General features: G+C 43.7%; 2 protein-coding genes across 2 annotated transcripts in view; both read left to right on the forward strand.

Moving 5' to 3' along the window:
• pkd1l1 (polycystin 1 like 1, transient receptor potential channel interacting) overlaps window positions 1-11,740 on the forward strand; it is a 51,270-nt gene extending 39,530 nt beyond the window's left edge. The window contains exons 50-62 of the mRNA XM_029691119.1: window positions 567-677; window positions 796-919; window positions 1,098-1,181; window positions 3,390-3,553; window positions 3,910-4,144; window positions 6,726-6,830; window positions 7,091-7,231; window positions 7,309-7,443; window positions 9,126-9,380; window positions 9,902-10,063; window positions 10,220-10,360; window positions 10,571-10,689; window positions 10,880-11,740. Of these exons, the coding sequence (XP_029546979.1) occupies window positions 567-677; window positions 796-919; window positions 1,098-1,181; window positions 3,390-3,553; window positions 3,910-4,144; window positions 6,726-6,830; window positions 7,091-7,231; window positions 7,309-7,443; window positions 9,126-9,380; window positions 9,902-10,063; window positions 10,220-10,360; window positions 10,571-10,689; window positions 10,880-11,435 (2,332 nt within the window). The 3' untranslated portion in view covers window positions 11,436-11,740. The remainder of the gene's footprint in view (window positions 1-566; window positions 678-795; window positions 920-1,097; window positions 1,182-3,389; window positions 3,554-3,909; window positions 4,145-6,725; window positions 6,831-7,090; window positions 7,232-7,308; window positions 7,444-9,125; window positions 9,381-9,901; window positions 10,064-10,219; window positions 10,361-10,570; window positions 10,690-10,879) is intronic.
• Window positions 11,741-12,036: 296 nt separating this feature from the next.
• LOC115152084 (protein disulfide-isomerase A4) lies at window positions 12,037-20,135 on the forward strand. Its single transcript, XM_029696593.1, has 10 exons — window positions 12,037-12,353; window positions 13,840-14,005; window positions 14,223-14,428; window positions 14,685-14,823; window positions 15,057-15,262; window positions 15,396-15,554; window positions 17,413-17,564; window positions 17,713-17,869; window positions 18,079-18,312; window positions 18,524-20,135. Exons 1-10 carry the CDS (start codon window positions 12,275-12,277, stop codon window positions 18,937-18,939), a joined length of 1,914 nt encoding a protein of 637 aa, XP_029552453.1. The 5' UTR covers window positions 12,037-12,274; the 3' UTR covers window positions 18,940-20,135.
• The last annotated feature ends 1,456 nt before the right edge of the window (window positions 20,136-21,591 follow it).

A 21,591-nucleotide genomic window follows, 5' to 3' on the forward strand; every position in this document is an offset into this window, starting at 1 on the left:
TCCATAGGGAGATGGCAGTGTGTTTCTGACCCAGTCTGTTCCCTCCATAGGGAGATGGCAGTGTGTTTCTGACCCAGTCTGTTCCCTCTATAGGGAGATGACAGTGTGTTTCTGACCCAGTCTGTTCCCTCTATAGGGAGATGGCAGTGTGTTTCTGACCCAGTCTGTTCCCTCTATAGGGAGATGGCAGTGTGTTTCTGACCCAGTCTGTTCCCTCCATAGGGAGATGACAGTGTGTTTCTGACCCAGTCTGTTCCCTCTATAGGGAGATGGCAGTGTGTTTCTGACCCAGTCTGTTCCCTCCATAGGGAGATGGCAGTGTGTTTCTGACCCAGTCTGTTCCCTCTATAGGGAGATGACAGTGTGTTTCTGACCCAGTCTGTTCCCTCTATAGGGAGATGGCAGTGTGTTTCTGACCCAGTCTGTTCCCTCCATAGGGAGATGGCAGTGTGTTTCTGACCCAGTCTGTTCCCTCTATAGGGAGATGGCAGTGTGTTTCTGACCCAGTCTGTTCCCTCTATAGGGAGATGGCAGTGTGTTTCTGACCCAGTCTGTTCCCTCTATAGGGAGGTGGCAGTGTGTATCTCCATGCTGTTCCTCCTGCTGTGTGTAACCTATGGCAGCTCCTTTAGAGACCAGTATCACCTCAACCATGCCGTCCGAACACAGTTCACCAGGTAGGAGGGGAACAGGAATATTATCCCTTGTATCTGCAGTTTGTTGCTTGTTGTTAGCATATTCATATGTATACATTTTCACGATCAGTATGAAACTATTTTTTTCAACAAAATTTAGGAGCCCACATAACCCCTTCCTGTCCATCCAAACCCACGAGGAGTGGTGGAACTGGACCTTAACCAGTGTACTGGATGGGCTGGACTGGGACACCTGGTATAACAACATATCAGCAACTGGGAAGGTGTGTGTGTGTGTGTGTGTGTGTGTGTGTGTGTGTGTGTGTGTGTGTGTGTGTGTGTGTGTGTGTGTGTGTGTGTGTGTATGTGTGTGAGAGAGTGTGTGTGAGAGTGTGTGCCTTAAATGTGCCTGTGTAAGTGCGCGCATGTGTTTTACACCCTCTTTATCTCCCCTCATGACAGGCAGGTGCCGTCCAGGGATCATGTATTCTGATAGGAGAGCCCATCTTGAGTAAGATTGATGTTTTCAATGCATCCCAATGCCAGGTAAACCAGGGGTGAATGGACACATCTCATTTAACTGACCGGAAAAACACTGGGGATTGTTAAATGTTGACGTTTAAATGGCTAGGAATTACTCTGTTTTTTTTAATTCTCTGTAAAACTGCAGGTTCACTTGTTCACCAGCAGGGGGTAGTGTAGTCAACATGGAGTGTATTTGAGGAATTCAAATCAAAGGAAATTACATTTTCACATGCGCCAAATACAACTGGTGTAGACTTTACAGTGAAATGCGTATGAGCCCATTCCCAACAATGCATAGTTAAAAAGTAAGAACTTTTTCATAAAATACAGAAGGAAATAGTAGCACAATAAAATAACAATAACGAGACTATATGCAAGGAGTACTGGTACCGAGTCAATGTGCAGGGGTTAGAGGTAGTTGAGGTAATATATACATGTAGGTAGAGGTAGAATCAGGATATACAATAAACAGAGTAGCAGCAGTGTATGTAAAGAGTGTGAAAGTGTGTCTATGTGTGTGTGTGTGTGTTTTGTGTGTGTGAGCATATGTAGTCGTAGTCCATGTGTGTGTGTGTTGGAGTGTCAGTGTAGTATGTGTGAGTCTGTGGGTAGAGTCCAGTGAGTGTGCATAGAGCCAGTGCAAATAAAAAGTTGGTCAATATAAATAGTCACTACACTCTGTAGCGCCATGCATTCAGATGCCATGCAGTTTCCATACAAGCGGTGTTGTAGCCAGTCAAGATGCTCTCAATGGTGCAGCTGTAGAACTTTTTGAGGATCTGAGGGCCCATGTCAAATCTTTTCAGCCTCCTGAGGAGGAAGAGGCATTGTCATGCCCTCTTCACGACTGTGTTGGTGTGTTCGGACCATGATAGGTCCTAAGTGATGTGGACACCGAGGAACTTGAATCTCTCGACCCGCTCCACTATAGCCCCTTCGATGTGAATGGGGGCGTGCTCTGCCCTCCGTTTCCTGTAGTTCACGATCAGCTCCTTTGTCTTGTTGACTTTGAGGGAGAGGTTGTTGTCCTGGCACCACTCTGCCAGGTCTCTGACCTCCTTCATATAGTATGTCTCATCGTTGTCGGTGATCAGGCCTACCACCGTTGTGTCGTCGGAAAACTTAATGATGTTGGAGTCGTGTGCGGCCACACAGTCGTGGGTGAACAGGGAGTACATGACTAAATCTGCACCCCTGAGGGGCCCCCGTGTTGAGGGTCAGCATGGCGGATGTGTTGTTGCCTACCCTCACCACCTGGGGCCCGTCAGGAAGTCCAGGATCCAGTTGCAGAGGGAGGTGTTTAGTCCCAGGATCCTTAGCTTAGTGATGAGCTTGGAGGACACTATAGTGTTGAACGCTGAGCTGTAGTCATTGAACAGCATTCTCACATAGGTGTTCCTCTTGTCCAGGTGGCAAAGGGCAGTTTGGAGTGCAATATAGATTGTGTCATCTGTGGATCTGTTGGGGTGGTATGTGAATTGGAGTGGGTCCAGGGTTTCTGGGATGATGGTGTTGATGTGAGCCATGACTAGTCTTTCAAAGCGTTTCATGGCTACAGATGTGAGTGCTATGGGGCGATAGTCATTTAGCAGCCAGGTCACCCATGATACAAGTCAGTATTCGACGACCATCCATGTCTGAGGACGTCGGGAGATGACATGGTAACTGGCCACTAGGGGCAACAGTGAGCGCTCTTACCTTCAAGTAGGTTTCGGTTTTGCCTTTGGTGCCAATGGTTGCATGTTCGAATACAGCGATAGCAAGTTGTTTTTGGCCTATCCCAAACCTTAACCCTTACCTTCACCATTCAGAGTTAGTACCTAACCTTAATATTTTCGAGTTAATGCCTAAACTTAACCTTAAACACTTCGATATTTTACGTTTGGAACAATTTCGAAATTTGGCATTTCAGAAACGTGGATAAATGTCAAATTCTGATGTGAGACTGTGAGAGCTTGTTGCATTTAGACAGGTTAACTTGGCGTTCTTGGGCACAGGGATTATGATGGTCTGCTTGAAACATGTAGGTTTTACATACACAGTATTGCAGTACAGCTCAGATTTTACTGTCTGTGCAAACTATCACAATGTCTATGTATTCCACATTTAATTTTGCTGTGAGTGGTCTATTTTCTTTAGAAACTAGAAAATTAAGTTATTGTCTGTGTGTTTGATACCTAAATGTATCCTGCTGGGTGAACCCATAACTAACCTCTGACCTCCCCTCAGGTGCCTCCTGTAATGGAGACCTTGTTCCCAGAATGCCTCACGGCATATCCCCCAGATGAAAGAGTCTCTGGGATGGCGTTACCCATGGAGGTCGGACTTCGTCTCTGCGGTCAACTCCAGTGTTACACAGGAACTGGGACCACAGTACGACTGGGTCTAACACGGTCAGAACACAACACAACCACTCAGCACCATTATCTCAAAGAAACTACCATGTACATGAGTAAACAGACTTTTTTCACATCATGTATGTATCACCAGGCTGTATCATAACTGGCCGTGATTGGGAGTCCAATAGGACGGCGCACAATTGGCCCAGCGTCGTCCGGGTTTGGCCGTTGTAGGCCGTCATTGTAAATAAGAATTTGTTCTTAACTGACTTGCCTAGTTAAATAAAGGTTCAATATTTGTTTTAAATATCTGTTCCCCTATTCTATAACACACACCTGAGCTTAGTCAATGATAACAGAAACCATGTTGCGGATGTCATCCTGTCCTTTCTGCTCTAATTAACACCCAGGTCAGAGTTTGTGTCCAGGCTAGAATCCCTGAGGTCAGCTGGCTGGCTGGATAGACGAACGGTAGCCATGGCAACCCAGTTCACCCTCTACAGCCCCTCCACCAACCTGTTCATCAGTGTGAACCTGATGGCCGAGAGATTACCTGGTGGAGCTTTGCACACCTCCGCCCGTGTCCAGTCAGCTAGGGTCTACCATTCACCTACTGTATGGGACTACTTCAGTATGGCATGTCAGGTAACACCATAACACTCCTAGTCCCTAGCCCCATCCTCTAACTAACCTCACAGCCTGGAGGTGTGTTGGGTCATTATCCTGTTGTAAAACAAACAGGATTGCGTATTGCTGCAGAATGCTGTGGTAGCCATGCTGGTTAAGTGTGCCTTGAATTCTAAATAAATCACAGACAGTGTCTCCAGCAAAGCACCATCACACCTCCTCCTCCATGCTTCACGGTGTGAACCACACATGCAGAGATTCTCTGTTCACCTACTCTGCGTCTCACAAAGACACGGCGGTTGGAACCAAAAATCTCAAATTTGGACTAGTCAGACCGAAGAACAGATTTCCACCGGCCTAATGTCCATTGCTCGTGTTTCTTGCCCCAAGCAAGTTTCTTCTTCTTATTGCTGTCCTTTAGTAGTGGTTTCTTTGCAGCCATTCAACCATGAAGCCTGATTCCCGCAATCTCCTCTGAACAGTTGATGTTGAGATGTGTCTGATACTTGAACTTTGTGAGGCATTTATTTGGGGTGCAATCTAAGGTGCAGTTAACTCTAATGAACTTGTCCTCTGCAGCAGAGGTGTCAACGGATGTGTACTGGAGGCAAAGTCAGGTGCAGGAGAGCAGAGTGAAGTGAACAGGCGCACACTTTATTCCGGTAAAAATAGCAAAAAGCACAAACAACGTGCCCAAAACACGAAACATAGACAAATGTCTGGCGCATAACAACATTTCCAATAGACAAAGTACACGTAAAACAAACAATCTTACATAAAGACATGATGGGGAACAGAGGAATAAATACATGTAGATTGATTGGGGAATGAAAAACAGGTGTGCAGAGAACAAGACAAAACAAATGGATACCGTAAATTCCGGACTATAAGCCGCAACTTTTTTCCCAGGCTTTGAACCTCGCGGCTTAAACAATGACGTGGCTAATATATGGATTTTTCCCGCTTTCAATTTTTTCAATTTTTTTAAAAACACATTCTGTGACGTGCTCAGTTTTTTGGCGGCATGAAGCTTTCATTAGACCAATGAAATTGCTGAACGGGTTAAGGTCAAACAACTTTTTTGTTTACTGTTTAGATTAAATCGAGCGCTCTCAAACTTACCATCATTCTGATTACGGTAGTCATTTTGTCACCCTCATCATGGCAAAGACACGGAGAAATGCATATGATGCAGCTTTCAAGTTGAAGGCGATTGATCTGGCTGTTGGAAACGGAAATAGAGCTGCTGCACGGGAGCTTGGTCTTAATGAGTCGATGATAAGACGTTGGAAACAGCAGCGTGAGGAATTGACTCGGTGCAAAAAGACAACTAAAGCTTACTGCTAATTTTTTATTTTTTGTTACAAGCCGTGTTTCGTTAAAGCCTATTTATTTTTGTTACAAGCCGTGTTTCGTTAAAGCCTATTTATTTTTGTTACAAGCCGTGTTTCGTTAAAGCCTGTGTAAAGTTAATTTGTTTCAGTGTACCGGTAGGCACCTGCGGCTTATAGACATGTGCGGCTTATTTATGTTAAAAAAAAATTAAAAAATAAAAATTAATTGGGTGCGGCTTATATTCAGGTGCGCTTAATAGTCCGGAAATTACGGTACATGAAAAATGGAGCGGCAATGGCTAGAAAGCCGGTGACGTCGACCGCCGAACGCCGCCCGAACAAGAAGAGGAGCCGACTTCGGCGGAAGTCGTGACAAGTGGTAACTCTGGGTTTTCCTTTCCTGTGGCGGTCCTCATGAGAGCCAGTTTCATTATAGCGCTTGATGGTTTTTGCGACTGCACTTGAATAAACTTTAAAAGTTCTTGAAATTTTCCGCATTGACTGACCTTCATGTCTTAAAGTAAAGATGGGCTGTTGTTTCTCTTTGCTTATTTGAGCTGTTCTTGCCATAATATGGACTTGGTATTTTACCAAATAGGGCTGTCTTCTGTATACCACCCTTACCTTGTCATAACACAACTGATTGGCTCAAACGCATTAAGAAGGAAAGAAAGTCCGCAAATTAACTTTTAACAAGGCACACCTGTTAATTGAAATGCATTCCAACACCTCATGAGTGTGCAAAGCTGTCATCAAGGCAAAGGGTGGGTACTTTGAATAATCTCAAATATTAAATATATTTTGATTTGTTTAACACTTTTTTGGTTACTACATGTTTCCATATGTTATTTCATAGTTTTGATGTCTTCACTATTATTCTACAATGTAGAAAATACTAAAAATAAAGAAAAACCTTAAATGAGTAGGGGTGTCCAAACTTTTGACTGGTACTGTATGTATACTATGTGTTTACTCAAACCTCCTGCGGCCCGGATTGAATGGGCTCACGGGCAGGGTTTTGCCCACCCCTGATCTCTTCCCTCCACGACAACCCCCCACATTCAGTCAGATAGGGTCTGGTCTTCCATCCACTGTTACACAGGACTACTAGCAATAAGCAGTGAGAAGTGAACTGTGAGCAGTGAATTGTGAGCTGGGCTAGAACAAAGGCCCATTCTATTAGTCTTATCTCAGACATGAAGGCCAATGATATCTGAAGGTGAATATGAGCTGTAGTTTTGTTTGCCTTCATCTCTCCTCTCCAGCTCCTTTTCCTCCTCGTCTCTCTGGTCCAGCTCGTCCTCCAGATCTGTTCTGCTGGGGAGAAAGGCATGCTGGGATACTTGAGAGACCCCCAGAGTTGGCTCCAGGTGAGAGAGAACCCCCTGCCCCTCCCTTCTCTCATACAGTATATACAGCAATACATTCTCTGTAAATCTGGGTTTGCTCACTGTAGTTGTCTGAGTTCTCTTTCTATCGTTCGATTGTGATCAAGCTAGCCTCTTCATACTCAGTCCTAAGCAAATCACACTGAACTTTATACCCTACAAACATTTCTCTCAGTAGGAATTTTCTTTCTGTTTGTTTAGCAATAATAGGTCAGTTTGCCCTTCTCTCTGTCTCCCTCCAGGTCAGTATACTCCTGGTAACCCTGGTGTACTACATCTACTACATCTATCAGTCCATTCTGACTCTGGAGGTCATTGACCTGCTGCAGCGACACGACTTCAGGACGCATGTGGATGTCAGCTTACTGTCTACCTGGGAACAGGTGAGAATGGGAGAGAGTGAGGTGTGTGTATGATGATGATGATGTTGATGTTGATGATGAGTCCTCTGTATCTCCAGCACACCCGTACACTGCGTGGCATACTGCTCTTCCTCCTGGTGGTGCGGTGTATGTGTTTGTCGGGGGTTAACAGAACCATGGCCGCCTCAGTGACTCTACTCAGACTCGCCTTCTCCAGACTCCTCTGGCCAATGGTAAACAACCCGCAGACACGGCAACCTTTCACCTTCTACCTTAACCTCTCTGGTATCATCCTCGACAACAGCCAGTGAAAATGCAGGGCGCCAAATTCAAACAACAGAAATCCCATAATTAAAAATCCTCAAACATACAAGTATTATACAACATTTTAAAGATAAGCTTCTTGTTAAAACAACCACCGTGTCCGATTTCAAAAAGGCTTTAAGGTGAAAGCACACCATGCGATTATGTTAGGACAGCGCCTAGCCACAAAACACCATACAGACATTTTCCAGCCAAGGAGAGGACTCACAAAAGTCAGAAATAGCGATTAAATGAATCACTAACCTTTGATGATCTTCAACTGGTGGCACTCCCAGGACTCCCATGTTACACAATAAATGTTCATTTTGTTCAATAAAGTCCCTCTTTATGTCCAAAACCTCAGTTTAAATTGGTGCGTTATGTTCAGTAATGCATTGTCTCAAATAACATCTGGTAAAATTGCAGAGAGCCAAATGAAATTACAGAAATACTCATCATAAACATTGATGAAAGATAGTGTTATACATTGGATTAAAGATATACGTCTTGTTAATCCAGCCGCTGTGTCAGATTTCAAAAAGGCTTTACGGCGAAAGCACACCATGCGATTATGTTAGGACAGCGCCTAGCCACATAACACCATACAGACATTTTCCAGCCAAGGAGAGGACTCACAAAAGTCAGAAATAGCGATTAAATGAATCACTTACCTTTGATGATCTTCATCTGGTGGCACTCCCAGGACTCCATGTTACACAATAAATGTTCGTTTTGTTCGATAATGTCCCTCTTTATGTCCAAAAACCTCAGTTTTGTTGGTGCGTTTAGTTCAGTAATCCAAAGGCACAAAGCGCGCTCTCAACATCCAAACGAAAGTTTAAAAAGTACAATAAAAGTTCGTAGAAACATGTCAAATGATGTTTAAAATCAATCCTCAGGTTGTTTTTGTCATAAATAATCAATAATATTTCAACCGGACAAAAGCTTCGTCAATAGAAAAGGAGAAACAAGAAAGGCGCGCTCCCGATCACACGCTGGACTCATGTTTGGAAATTTCCACTGTCCACTCATTGAAAGTGCTGTATCTCCCTCATTTTTCAGAGTAAAAGCCTGAAACAATGCCTAAAGACTGGCCACGTGTAGAAGAAGCCATAGAGATTGTGAACTGGGTCCTAAGTCTTTGTATGGTGGATAGACTTTCAATGGAAAAACAGCCTTTCAAAATAATAGTACTTCCTGGATGGATTTTCCTCAGGTTTTCGCCTGCCATATCAGTTCTGTTATACTCACAGACATTATTTTAACAGTTTTGGAAACTTTAGAGTGTTCTCTATCCAAATCTACCGATTATATGCATATCCTAGCTTCTGGGCCTGATTAGCAGGCAGTTTAATTTGGGCATGCTTTTCATCCAAAATTCCGAATGCTGCCCCTTACCCTAGTGAAGTTAACTACAAACAGTCTGCATGGAAACTATTTAAAATATAATAATCCTAATTTAAATGTTTTATTTTAAGAAGTTTCAAGTAACAGTTCAGTAGTACAGTTCAGTACTTCAGGTAAAAGTTAATTGATTAAAATTCAAGAGGTCATACACATTATGTTTCTAGAGTGTGTCCTGATGTTTGTACCGTTTCTATTCCGTCCCCAGCTGTCAGGAGTTGTCCTGTTGGTGGCTCTGTCCTCTGTGGGAAACCTGCTGCTCCTGAGGAGGTCCTGGGGGTTCAGCTCCCTGCCCCACTCCGTCTTCACACTCTTGTCTCTCTCCAGGGGCCAACTGGGCTCCCGGGCCCCCTCCTTGCCCATGGCCTCTCAGCCCCACCAGCTCCACAGCCCCAATAGCCTGTCTTTGTCTTTCTACCATGGAGCTCTCTGTCTCACCCTCACTGTGGCCTGGACAGCAGTGGTACTCATTAAACTTTTTGAAACACTTTTTATAATACTGTTTTGAAACACTTTTTATAATACTGTTTTGAAATACTTTTTATAATACTGTTTTGAAACACTTTTTATAATACTGTTTTAAACACTTTTTATAATACTCTTTTTAAACACTTTTTATAATACTGTTTTGAAACACTTTTTATAATACTGTTTTGAAACACTTTTTATAATACTGTTTTAAACACTTTTTATAATACTCTTTTTAAACACTTTTTATAATACTGTTTTTAAACATTCGTGTTTGATAAAATCCTTGACATAAATCAACTAGTTTCCAAGGCGATCCAGAGACAACAAACATACACGTAGTCTACCCTACACATCACCATGTACTTTGTTGTTGCTTTATCCAGCCCTAGCAAGCTACATCAGTCTGCTGTAAACCCTCTGCTCCTGACTGACTGACTGACTGTCTGTCTGTCTGTCTGTCTGTCTGTCTGTCTGTCTGTCTGTCTGTCTGTCTGTCTGTCTGTCTGTCTCTAGTTGATTGGTATCGTCTCCTCGTTAGTGAGAGCTGCTAAACTAGCTGGTAGGAGGAGGAGCCTACTGACTCTCTGTGACGTGGTTGGCTACATCAGGGGCCGGGCGGCTGTGCTCATTGGCCAACGCAGACAGAGATGGAGAGATAGCCATGCCCACAGGAGAGTGAGTGACTTTTGACCTCCATGCTAATGTCCGAAAGATAGTTTTGAAGATAGGACTGCTTTGCTTTGACTGTCAAATGAAAGCAGAGAACAACCTTGTGGTTTAGATTGAGGTATGGAAGGGGTTAACCGGCTGATATATATTTTTTCTCCTCAGAGTTTTTACCTGGAGGAATTTGAGAGCCTGGTGGATGAGCTGCAGTTTAGACTAAATGCCTTCTCTAACAGTCTGCACCACACCCTACCTCCTAAAGATATCTTCTCCCCCACCCAGAGCCCCTCCAGCCTGGCCTCACAGGTGGGCACACCTGGGTGTCTCACCCACACTGTCTGAACCAACCCGCCAGTGTATATATGATTTAGGCATAACCTTTGAATATGTAAGCCTCTGTGAAGCAATCTAGGTGGAGTTACTTAGACATGTCCCACTTTCAATTTGAACTGGCCACCATCTCATGAGCTGTCCCTGATGCCAGCACAGTTTTAATGCTGTGCGTTTCGTTTGTAGCGCTCTGCTGCCAGTGAAACAGCACACATGACTGAAGAGACACTTCTCAATGATCCCCCTGACATCACCAGCCTCCCACTGACCTCCAGGGAACACTTACCTGACGCACACCACTACAGGTAAAACCACAACAAAATATCATTCACATCGAAAACATAGAATGGTAGAGGTGGTTCACTGAACTATGTTCGCCCAGTGACTACTTGACTATTTGAGTTTATGTTTAGGCTTTAGCTCAGTTAGCTAGCATAGCCCTAAGTCACTCAGATGGCCTGGGTTGTTAACCAGTCGTTTATATTTCCATCCCAGATCTCAGCTTGAGTTGGATACCCTCCACCATCTGCAGCAGGCAGGCCAGAGGAGGCAGACCCTAGCCCCAGCTGGGGGACTCTCAAGTAAGATTGGGACATCCGGCAGTCTCCTGCATAGTGGAGCACCAGGGAGGACCTCCCGAGAGCACCTATCAAACAGAAACCTCCAGAGCTCCACCTCCACAGGGGGGCCAAGCTACCTCTCCTCCCCAGATTCGGTGCACCTAGCTGAGGCTCGGACATGGGACAACATGCCTCAGATCCAGAGCCTAACAGGCTGGATAGATAATCAGCTGGTTAAGACTGTGGTTCTGGAGAATCAGATCAGCCACTGGACCGCTGTCGGTCGGTCTGGTAAGAAGAACCACAGAAGTCCCAGAAATACCCAATGGGCTACAGTAGAGGGGCCCAGCTCCAGATATACCACTGCTTCTGGGGTGGTGGAGGGCCATGGAGGGCCACACAGGACTGTGGTGGAGGTTATGGTCCATGGGAGCCCAGAGACTGAGCCAGAGGAGGGAATTCTAGGGACAGTCAGACAGTGCTGGGGTTGACACTGTATGGCGAGTCTAATGAATTAATTAATAAAATAATGAATTATCTTCATCAATATGCGATTCAAGAGGGATATTTTGAAAAAAACATGTTGAAATACTCTGTGTGGAGGGAATCAGGCTTAATTGCAAGTATTCAGTAGGCCACTGCTTGTGTCACCATGTATATTTTCAAAAACATGAAATAAACAATGTGCCCTGATTGTAAAACAAATAAATAAATGGTGTGTAAAATACATTCTCAAATAAATGGTGTGCAGGATAGGGTGAGGGGAGCGCACACTTTCTTGAAAGAATGAACATTACAACATGGCTCACTGACTAACTAACTAATATGCTTACAGGACAGTTGCATTGTTGCAGCAATCCAGAGACATCCTTGCACAATAAATAAATAAACCTCTTCATGATCCTCTTGATATCAAAAGTACTAGTACAACTTTTTCTTGTTTTATGTTCACTCACTGTTGAAAAAACAGTAGTCCATTCAGTCCAATGACATTACAAGAATTGGTAAACTATCCAATAGCACGCTCGAACGTATAGGATCCAGGAATTTAAGTGGCGGTACGCAATTGGAGGAAAACCGACGATGACAGCCAATTAGAACGTGGCAAGTCAGACAAATTCAATTTCAGGAGGTGGGGAGCGTGATTTTTGAAGTCTTTCTAGTTTGTATGAAACAACAAGCCAAAGATCAGTTTAACTTCACTTCGGGAATGATCAAGCGCTACAGAGATTTCTAATAATAGACACATTTGATTATATTCATCAGTTACTAGCTTAAAGGGAGAAGTCTCACTCGGTACACGGATAGCATCCCATTGGAAAACCTGACAATGAGAAAGATAGCGCTGCTGCTAATTGTCTTGCTTGGCGTTGCCCACTTTGCCACTGTTATCCAATGTGAAGAAGATGGTAAGTAGCTAGCTAACGTTAACTAGTAATTAATTAAGTTAGCCAGGTCTTGTGCACGCTAGCTAGCTGGCTTCTTCTGTCGTTATAATTAGCCAGTCAGCTCGTATTCGCAAGCTAGTTGGCTAACTAGCTAGCTAATTATTAATTGCTGGCCATCTTTTATAGAATGTTGTGCGTGCCCTCAGTAATGTTACAGCGTGGCTAATTCCATTGCATAACATTGGGTCATTGGACATCCCATTTATTTAACCTTGTGAGGAAAGTGCCCCGACGCTGCACAAATGCTCAGTATAAACGCAAATACACCTTGCACGCTATACATTTTTGGAAAGATTTGGAACTTAACTGTCATAGGAATGACAAACATTTCTAATACTAAAGATACAATTACTGTACTCAGTGTAATCCATCCATCCACCGGACAGGTGTGGCATATCAAGAGCAATACTAAGGTGCACCTTGTGCTGGGGAAAATAAAAGGCCACTCTAAAATGGGCAGTTTTGTCACACAACACAATGCCACAGACGTCTCAATTTGAGGGAGTGTGTGATTGGCATGCTGACTGCAGGAATGTCACGAGAGCTGTTGCCAGATAATTTCATGTTAATTTCTCTTCAATAAGCCGCCTCCAACGTTTTAGAATTTTGCAATACATCCAAACAACTGCAGAACATATGTAACCATGCCAGCCCAGGACCACAGCTGGCTTCATGTGTGGGATTGTCTGGCAAGCAACCCGGACAGCTGATACAACTGTGGGTTTGCACAACTAAATAATTTATGCACAAACTGTCAGAAACCGTCTCAGGGAAGCTCATCTGCGTGCACGTCGTCCTCACCAGGGTCTTGACCTGACTGCACTTCTGCATTGTAACTGACTTCAATGGGCAAATGCTCACCTTGGATGACCACAGGGCATGCTGGAGAAGTGTGCTCTTTACAGATGAATCCGGGTTTCAACTGTAACGGGCAGATTGCAGACAGCGTGTATGGTGTTGTGTGGGTGAGAAGTTTGCTGATGTTGTGAACAGTGTCCCACGGTGGGGTTATGGTATGGGCAGGCATAAGCAATGGACAACACAAACAATTGCATTTTATCAAGGGCAATTTGAATGCACATATACTGTGAGATCCTGAAATGGTCACACCAGATACTGACTGGTTTTATGATCCACACCCCTACCTTTTTATTTTTTTAAGTCATCTATTCCCAGTCATGTGAAATCCATAGATTAGGGCCTACTGAATTTATTTCAATTTACAGTTCATACAGTAGAAGGAACTCTAACTCAGTAAATTGTTGCATGTTGCGTTTTTATTTCTGTTCATTCTGTTCCATGCTTTCAGCTGAGAACCCAAAAGAGGGGCCTGCTGTAAGCTCCCCTGGGTTTGAGAGCTAGGTTTTGTTGCAACGCAAACCCAACTGCGCTGTCCTGACTTGTTGCTAGACGTTCTGTTTTTCAGTGTTATCAATGATGTTTGCAGATGTAGCAGACGTCGATGAGGTTGATGACAGTGACGATGAAGAGGATGATGAAGATGATGGAACAGAGGTGAAGGATGAGAACGGAGTGTTGGTCCTGACCGACAGCAACTTTGACACGTTCATGGAGGGCAAGGACACTGTGCTGGTTGAGTTCTATGCCCCATGGTAAGTTTGCCTAAAGGGAGAGTTGACAATAAGAAGTCAATATTTGTCAGTCATTGGCAACGTGTCCATCCACGTCTATTGTGCAGCTCTTGGTAGCCGATAATGCAGTGTGAAAAACTGGAAGGCCTTCATCTCAAATGCATGGGATATATGCACCATTGAAATCATTTCCTCCTTGATTGACACTTCTCTAATCTGTTGTCCTCCCCTCTCCCAGGTGTGGCCACTGTAAGCAGTTTGCTTCTGAGTATGAGAAGATCGCCCAGAGTCTGAAAGAGAATGACCCCCCTATCCCTGTGGCCAAGGTGGATGCGACCAAGTCCAGTTCCTTAGCAAGTAGATTTGAGGTGTCGGGATATCCCACCTTCAAGATCATGAAGAAGGGGGAGCCTGTGGAGTATGATGGAGCCAAGAATGAGCAGGGTAGGACAACCACTAACAAGACTGTGCTGGTAGCCTGGCTCTCTGTATTTGACTACGCTAGTGCATCTTGGCCTTGTTTGACTAAAGCGGAAACAGGCTACTATCTTAGTTTCACTTCAGTAGCATTGGTAATGTTATAACTGTGATTGTGTTTCAGTCATTGTGGCTTGAGTGAAAGAGGCAACCCAGACAGACTGGATTGCAACCCCCTTTCAGTTTAGTAACACTGTTAATGCGGGAACTGTGGTTGTTTCAGCCATTGTGGCTCAAGTGAAGGAGGTGGCCCAGCCAGACTGGAAGCCCCCTCCTGAGGCAACCCTGGTGCTGACCAAGGACAACTTTGACGATGTGGTCAACAACGCTGACATCATCCTGGTGGAGTTCTACGCCCCATGGTCAGTCAGTCCACCTCTAGACAACGTTTAGGATGCATCTCAATGATCTAGTCACTTCATGTCCTTGTCTCCTCTGCTTCATCTGCACTGGTCTGATGCATGAAATCTATCACTTCCTTTGTGTTTTCTATCTAGTAAAGGAGTGGAGGGGATAAAGCTATTTTATATGAAGCTTCATGATTGTTGTTCCTGCCTAACGAAGCGTTATGATGCTGTTTTAACTGTCCCTCCAGGTGTGGCCACTGTAAGCAGCTGGCTCCAGAGTATGAGAAGGCAGCCAAGGACCTGAGCCAGCGCTCTCCTCCCATCCCCCTGGCCAAGGTAGACGCCACCCAGGAGAAGGACATCGCCATCCGTTTCGGGGTGTCAGGGTACCCCACCCTCAAGATCTTCAGGAAGGGGAAGGCCTTTGACTACAACGGACCCAGAGAGAAGAGTGGTATGTCCACACTTCAGACTGTTTCAGACACTACCCAATAACTAAATATATCTGCTAACATTATGGATTTTAGGATGCGTCCCATTGTAATGATATAGCCAAGTGTTCTAACTATTCTGTGTTCTCTGTGTAGGAATCGTTGACTATATGAGCGAGCAGGCAGGGCCTCCCTCCAAGCAGGTGCAGATGGTGAAACAGGTGTCAGAGTTGATCAAAGATGGTGACGACGCTGTCATAGTGGGTGTGTTTTCCTCGGAGCAGGATACGACCTACGACCTCTACCTAGAGGCCTGTAAGTATTCATTTTTAATTAACATTGCTTAGGTGTATACAGTGCAGGGTTCACACAAGGTGCTTCAAGTACTTGAATTTGGTACTGGAATACCTTGAAAATCTGACATTTTCTTAAGTTGGTTCTTTTTTTATTTAATCCTTTTTAAAATAAGGCTGTAATGTAACTAAATGTGGAAAAAGTCAAGATCTGAATATTTTCCGTATGTATAAAATAACACGAGACACCGGTCTGATTCATGCCTGTCTCAGTGGACTAATACATTGCAGAGGCTGTGAGGATGGCTCACCAGTAAGTAGTACGTTTACCATTCACATTTCTAATCTACAATGTTTGTTTGGTTACAGTAATTTGTTAATTTATTCAATTAGTTTTTTACCGTTCTCATTGTCTGAGTGGACACTTTGTTTGCGGACTGCACGACCTACGCTACACTTGTGAGGAACAAGTTTTTTTTTCATTCCATTTACGTGTTTGGTTGGAGCGCTCTTGTCAATGTTGCATAAGGACGCGCCCTAGATTACCCGTAGAAGTAGGCCTAGGCTACCTGGCCTGTGTAAAATGTAGGCCTATAAATTTGCTCCACAGTGATGGTGAATTCTCAAATAATTTCTCTTTACCTCAAACGGCACGTAATCAAAATCTGTTTTTGCATTCATTGAGCGACTACGTTGAGGAACTATTGTCAATTTGTAAGATCTTTCCAGCTCTTGATAACCACTCAGCACGATATGGGGGGGGGGGGGGGGATGTCATGCTCTGATCCGGTGGAAACCTAATACAATAGGCTGACCTGATTACTTATCCCTTGCACAAATAGCCTACAGCTATGTCAGTCTGGAGCTCACTGGCACTGGAGCTCACTGGCACAGGAAACTCTGAGGGCCCAGAATATTCTATACAATATTGCAAGTTTGCTAGCACCAGCTTCAGGCTGGACCAAGTTAATAGTTGATACAATGTTTAAAGTTCCTTGTAGACAGGCAATGCTTAGCCAATCTGATTCATAGGATATTTATTTTTATCAGGGTATTTTCTACCTGCAGGCTACACTGTTTTATTTGTTGGCTTTATGGAGGCCATTTTTACATTGTTGGCAATAGAAGTTACTTTTAGAATTTTGATTAACCACATGATCATTTTCAGATACGAAGACTTTATTATAAATGACAAACTGTTCCATGGAAATGTGCATATGACAATCATAACGGGCATGCAGTTTGATAGAAATGGTAAGATAAATTGGCATTCTAAATGGAAAAGGTTGATGACCCCTGGTGTAGCCATTACCTACTGGTAACTTCAGGAGCTTACTGGCTGAATCTGCCAAGGCCAGCTGGAAGATGTTCGGGGACAGTTTTTAATTTTATTTTTGTGTATATATTCTTCTGGTTAGGCTCTTGATCTCTTGCTCCTTCTCGTTTGTGTGTCTTGATTATTTAATCAGTGTGCTTAAAGCATAAGACGAGCTCAGTAGCCTACCTACAGTATAGTTGATTTTCTTCAAACATAGGGAACTCCACGTTTTTAAATATTTTTTTTGTCTGGAACAGCCTTATAAACAACATATTATTTAGTAGAACTTGTAAGGTTCCCAATGAGGTTGTGGCGATTAACTTTTACAAATTGATGGTCCTTGAAAATAAATATTGGTGCTTGAAAAAGTACGTAAGTCCTTGAATTTGACTTGCCACGGTCTGTACATACCCTGAGTATGTCTATACATAGAATGCTATATGTGTAGTATTGAGGGTGTATAGGAAATTCCTGTGCTCCTGGTGAGGCTTTCTGAAGGGGATCAATAGTGATTGTATTGTACTCAGTGTCCCTGTGTTCCTCCTCCTATCTGTCCTCCCAGGTCATGTTCTTAGAGAGGACTTCAAGTTCCTCCATACCTTCAGTTTAGACTTGGCCAAGCTCCTCAAGGCCTCCCCCGGCCAGGTCGTCATGGTGCAGCCTGAGAAGTTCAGGTCCAAGTACGAGAAAGCTTCACACACACTCACCATCAAAGTAAGTCTGTCCACAAGGTGTGTGTTTGTCTAACCTCAAGTAGACTTCAATGAAGCATGCTCTCCTGTCCTAAGAAAATGCTGAAATGATTTCTGTATGTTTAATGTTGTAAGATGTTCTCATAACCTGGCCCATCTCTCCTTTTCAGGACTCCACAGAGGTGTCTGAGGTGCAGGACTTTTTTAAGAAACACATCCTGCCACTGGTGGGTCACAGGAAACAGAGCAACGATGCTAAACGCTACACCAAGAGGCCGCTGGTTGTTGTCTACTACGGTGTGGACTTCGGCTTCGACTTCAGGAAAGGCAAGTGTCCTCAACCCCTTATTTCCTATGTTGTGTGAATATTGTCTAAAGCTGCGTTGCTTCCATAATACCTTTTTTGTCATGCTGAAGGGCTGGAACAAAAGCCTGCACTACCAGTAGCTCTCCTCCAGGACCGGCGGTTGGAGAACCTTGGCGGTGTTAATTGCAGCTCATCTCATGTCTGATAACCCTTTCTATTTCTGTTGTAGCCACCCAATTCTGGAGGAGCAAGGTTCTGGAGGTGGCCAAGGATTTCCCAGAATACACCTTTGCCATCGCTGACGAGGAGGACTACTCAGATGAGCTGAAGAGCCTGGGGCTCAGCGACAGCGGGGAGGAAGTCAATGTGGGGATTCTGGGAGCTGGTGGCAAGAAGTTTGCCATGGAGCCTGAGGAGTTGGACTCTGAGGTGCTGAGGGAATTCATCATGGCCTTCAAGAAAGGTGAGCTTTACAGCAATTGTTATAAAATGTCAGGACTTTAAACCACAACATGTTGTTTTGAGTTACATATTAACCTGAGTTGAGTACCTTGTCTGCAGGCAGCCAAATATCATCACTGTGACAGGTCTTCATTGCCAATATTGTGTAATGGACTATACATTAGTGTCCATTGGTCACCATGTCTGTGTCCCTTGTCTCTCCCTCTCTGTAGGCAAACTGAAGCCCGTCATCAAATCCCAGCCGGTGCCCAAGAACAACAAAGGCCCTGTGAAGGTAGTGGTTGGAAAGACCTTCGACGACATTGTCATGGATACCAAGAAAGACGTCCTGATCGAGTTCTACGCCCCGTGGTGCGGTCACTGCAAGAAGCTGGACCCTGACTACACTGCCCTGGGCAAGAAATACAAGAACGAGAAGAACCTGGTCATTGCCAAAATGGACGCCACGGCTAACGACGTGCCTCACGACAGCTACAAAACAGAGGGCTTCCCCACCATCTACTTTGCGCCTAGCAACAGCAAGCAGAGCCCAATCAAATTTGAGGGTGGGGATAGAACCATAGAAGGATTTAGTAAGTTCTTGGAACAGCACGCCACAAAGTTATCACAGAGCAAAGATGAACTTTAAAAATATCTTTCTGAGTAGCTAAGAACTCTAACCATACCAGTGTAGAGACTACAGGTGCCCTGGAGGAGCCGAGGGCAGACAGTCAATTCCAAATCAACCCTTCCTAGCCCCTACACCCTAGCCACCTATGTGCAAGATGGAGCTACCACCATATGTATCCAACCCTCTCAGATCTCCACTAGGGCCTAGTGTTTAGGGGCTCGGAGTTGATTTCAGTGTCCCCGCAGAGGGCTGTGACTGAGTTGGTCTGATTTACCAGATGTAAAGTCTTTTTTTTTTTTTTTTTTCATATCAAATCAAGAGATTCTGCTTTTTTCCATGTCTAAAAGCATGTAAGCACTGGGAGTTCTAAGCCTTTAAATAAAACATGAACTGATGTGGTAGTTGTGTGGGGTGCATGATTCTTGTACTGAGGACACAGGATAGGTGAAAGCAACATTTCTAAGGAATGTTGTCTGTCCTATTAAATAGTATGGGAGTATTCAACTCTTACCCTACAAGGTCCAGAGCCTGCTGGTTTTCTGTTCTACCTGAATTAATTGCACCCTGTCTAAATCATTCCCTGATTAGAGGTTATTACATTCTATTAAGATTAATTGTTTTTAGTTTCAGTTTTTAGCTCCACTTTAGTAGTTATTTGAAGTTTTAGAACCTTTTTTTTTATATTTAGCTTTAGTGTGGGAGGCTATGCTCCATGTATGTGTTGTATCATTTTTGGGGATGTCCATTCCTGCAACTGTGGGTCATTAATGCGTAAGGTAATGGGTCAGGTCTAAGGTTAGGTTTAAAGGGAGACTGCGAGAATACTTAGATGCATGACACAAACTAGTGAGTCAATATCTGTAACAACCAGGAGGGTTGAGCGATGCTAAACTTCTCTGCTATTTTGGTATCATGGCTCCTGTGTGAAACTTGCACAGATACTATGTGTGGCAGAGTGCAGTCTTGCATGTTCTCATCTCAATGGCTGCTTTTGAGTGGATCACTTTGAAAGGTGGTGACCATATGTTGGGGATAAATAAGTTGTCTGACTTGGACCTACATGTCAACTGCATTAACTTGACAAAAATCATGTGATCAAAGATGTTTTGACTGCAGTCATCTGCAGTTGCTCTTCAACTTCATCCTGCAGAAATCACCCACATTGCGTGAGGCTCTATTGTCAACCAATCATTAAAGTGTTTTTTGTTTGACCCACATGAATGTAACCAAAGACATGACTGAAACAACCAATTTGCACAGTAGATATATACAAATGTGATATGAGGCTCTCACTGATTGTACAATGTCCACACATTACGGTTGCAGATTGTGTGATAAAGAATTGCAACACTCAAATGTTTCCTTTAGGGAGTGGTTGAAATTTACACAATTGTTACCTGATGGAAAATGGGGTAGGGTCATGTTTTTAAATTTCAATCGGGGAGGGTCATGTAATCCGTTACTCCCCGACCATAAATGACATGTAATCTGTTACATGTAAGGGATTACAAAAAAACTAATGAATGTTACATTACCAGCAAAACTATTGTAATCAGATTACAGATACTTTTGAAGAACTAGATTACTTCGAGGATTACTTTTAAATTCAGAAAGCATGTTTGCGGGAAAAAAATCTTTGACACTGTTTTCTCAATGACATTGAGAAAGGCAGAACCCCACCTGTTTTGAGGCCCACATTTTTTGCAAAAACATAAAAATATATATTTTGGGGGGGTGCCTGTTTTGCATGTTATTTCGGCATTAATACGTGTCAAATATCAGTTTGCAAACAATGTAAAAAAATATATAATTGAGTTAATAAATCCGCATACAAACATGGTCTCTTTTTTTGTTTTCTTAAGGAAGCTCCGAAATGCAGGTGTTTCAGCCTAGCTCAGTGCTTTCTGTGGTGGTGGGACGGGCCGACAGAAAATAGGAGCATTGCGCCGTGATTGGCTCAGTGTTCTGTCACTCATGGGGACCTTACGCAATCGCCAAGCTTAAGTCCTTAGAAAGGGTAGACATCCAACATTTCAGCCCTTTGGGTCCTGCCGTTGAGTTATATTAGAGTTATATTACAGGTGCCCTTCCAAGAAGGCTCAAGGTCATTGGCCACAGAAATTATGTATAATCACATATGTACAGTAGCTTTGACTGGACTGATCATGTCAACATCTTACTTTCACAATCTTAGCTAGCAGTCATCATCATGAATCAAGTCTACTGGCAAACCCTTTTTAATCCTTGTCATATGAAGAGAAATAATGAAGAGAAATTATAGATAAAACATATCGGTGCTCATCGGCCATTGGACATAAACATTACACACCAATTTGGAGATTCAACAATGAGTGGTTTGTAAGGATATAGGTGACAGTGGCTAACTGCAAGCATTGCAACTGGGAAGTCGGAAATAAATAGCTCAAAACATTTTGAACGGTCATTCAACTCGGATTTGTAAATCTGGCATCTTTCTCTTTGATGACAAAATTTGCCCACGAAGGACCACCGAGCCACTTTCCTGTTCAAGCACATCACAACAACGTGAGTCCAAAAATGCTGCTACATAAATTGTGTAGGATGCCAGAGAGATATGTATCCTGTAGCTAAGAAAGTAATACTAAGTGTATGTTGTGTAGTAAACTGTTCGTAGCCCATGTGCCTCACCCT

Source organism: Salmo trutta, chromosome 2 (assembly GCF_901001165.1).
Source record: "Salmo trutta chromosome 2, fSalTru1.1, whole genome shotgun sequence".
NCBI classification, from domain to species: domain Eukaryota; kingdom Metazoa; phylum Chordata; class Actinopteri; order Salmoniformes; family Salmonidae; genus Salmo; species Salmo trutta.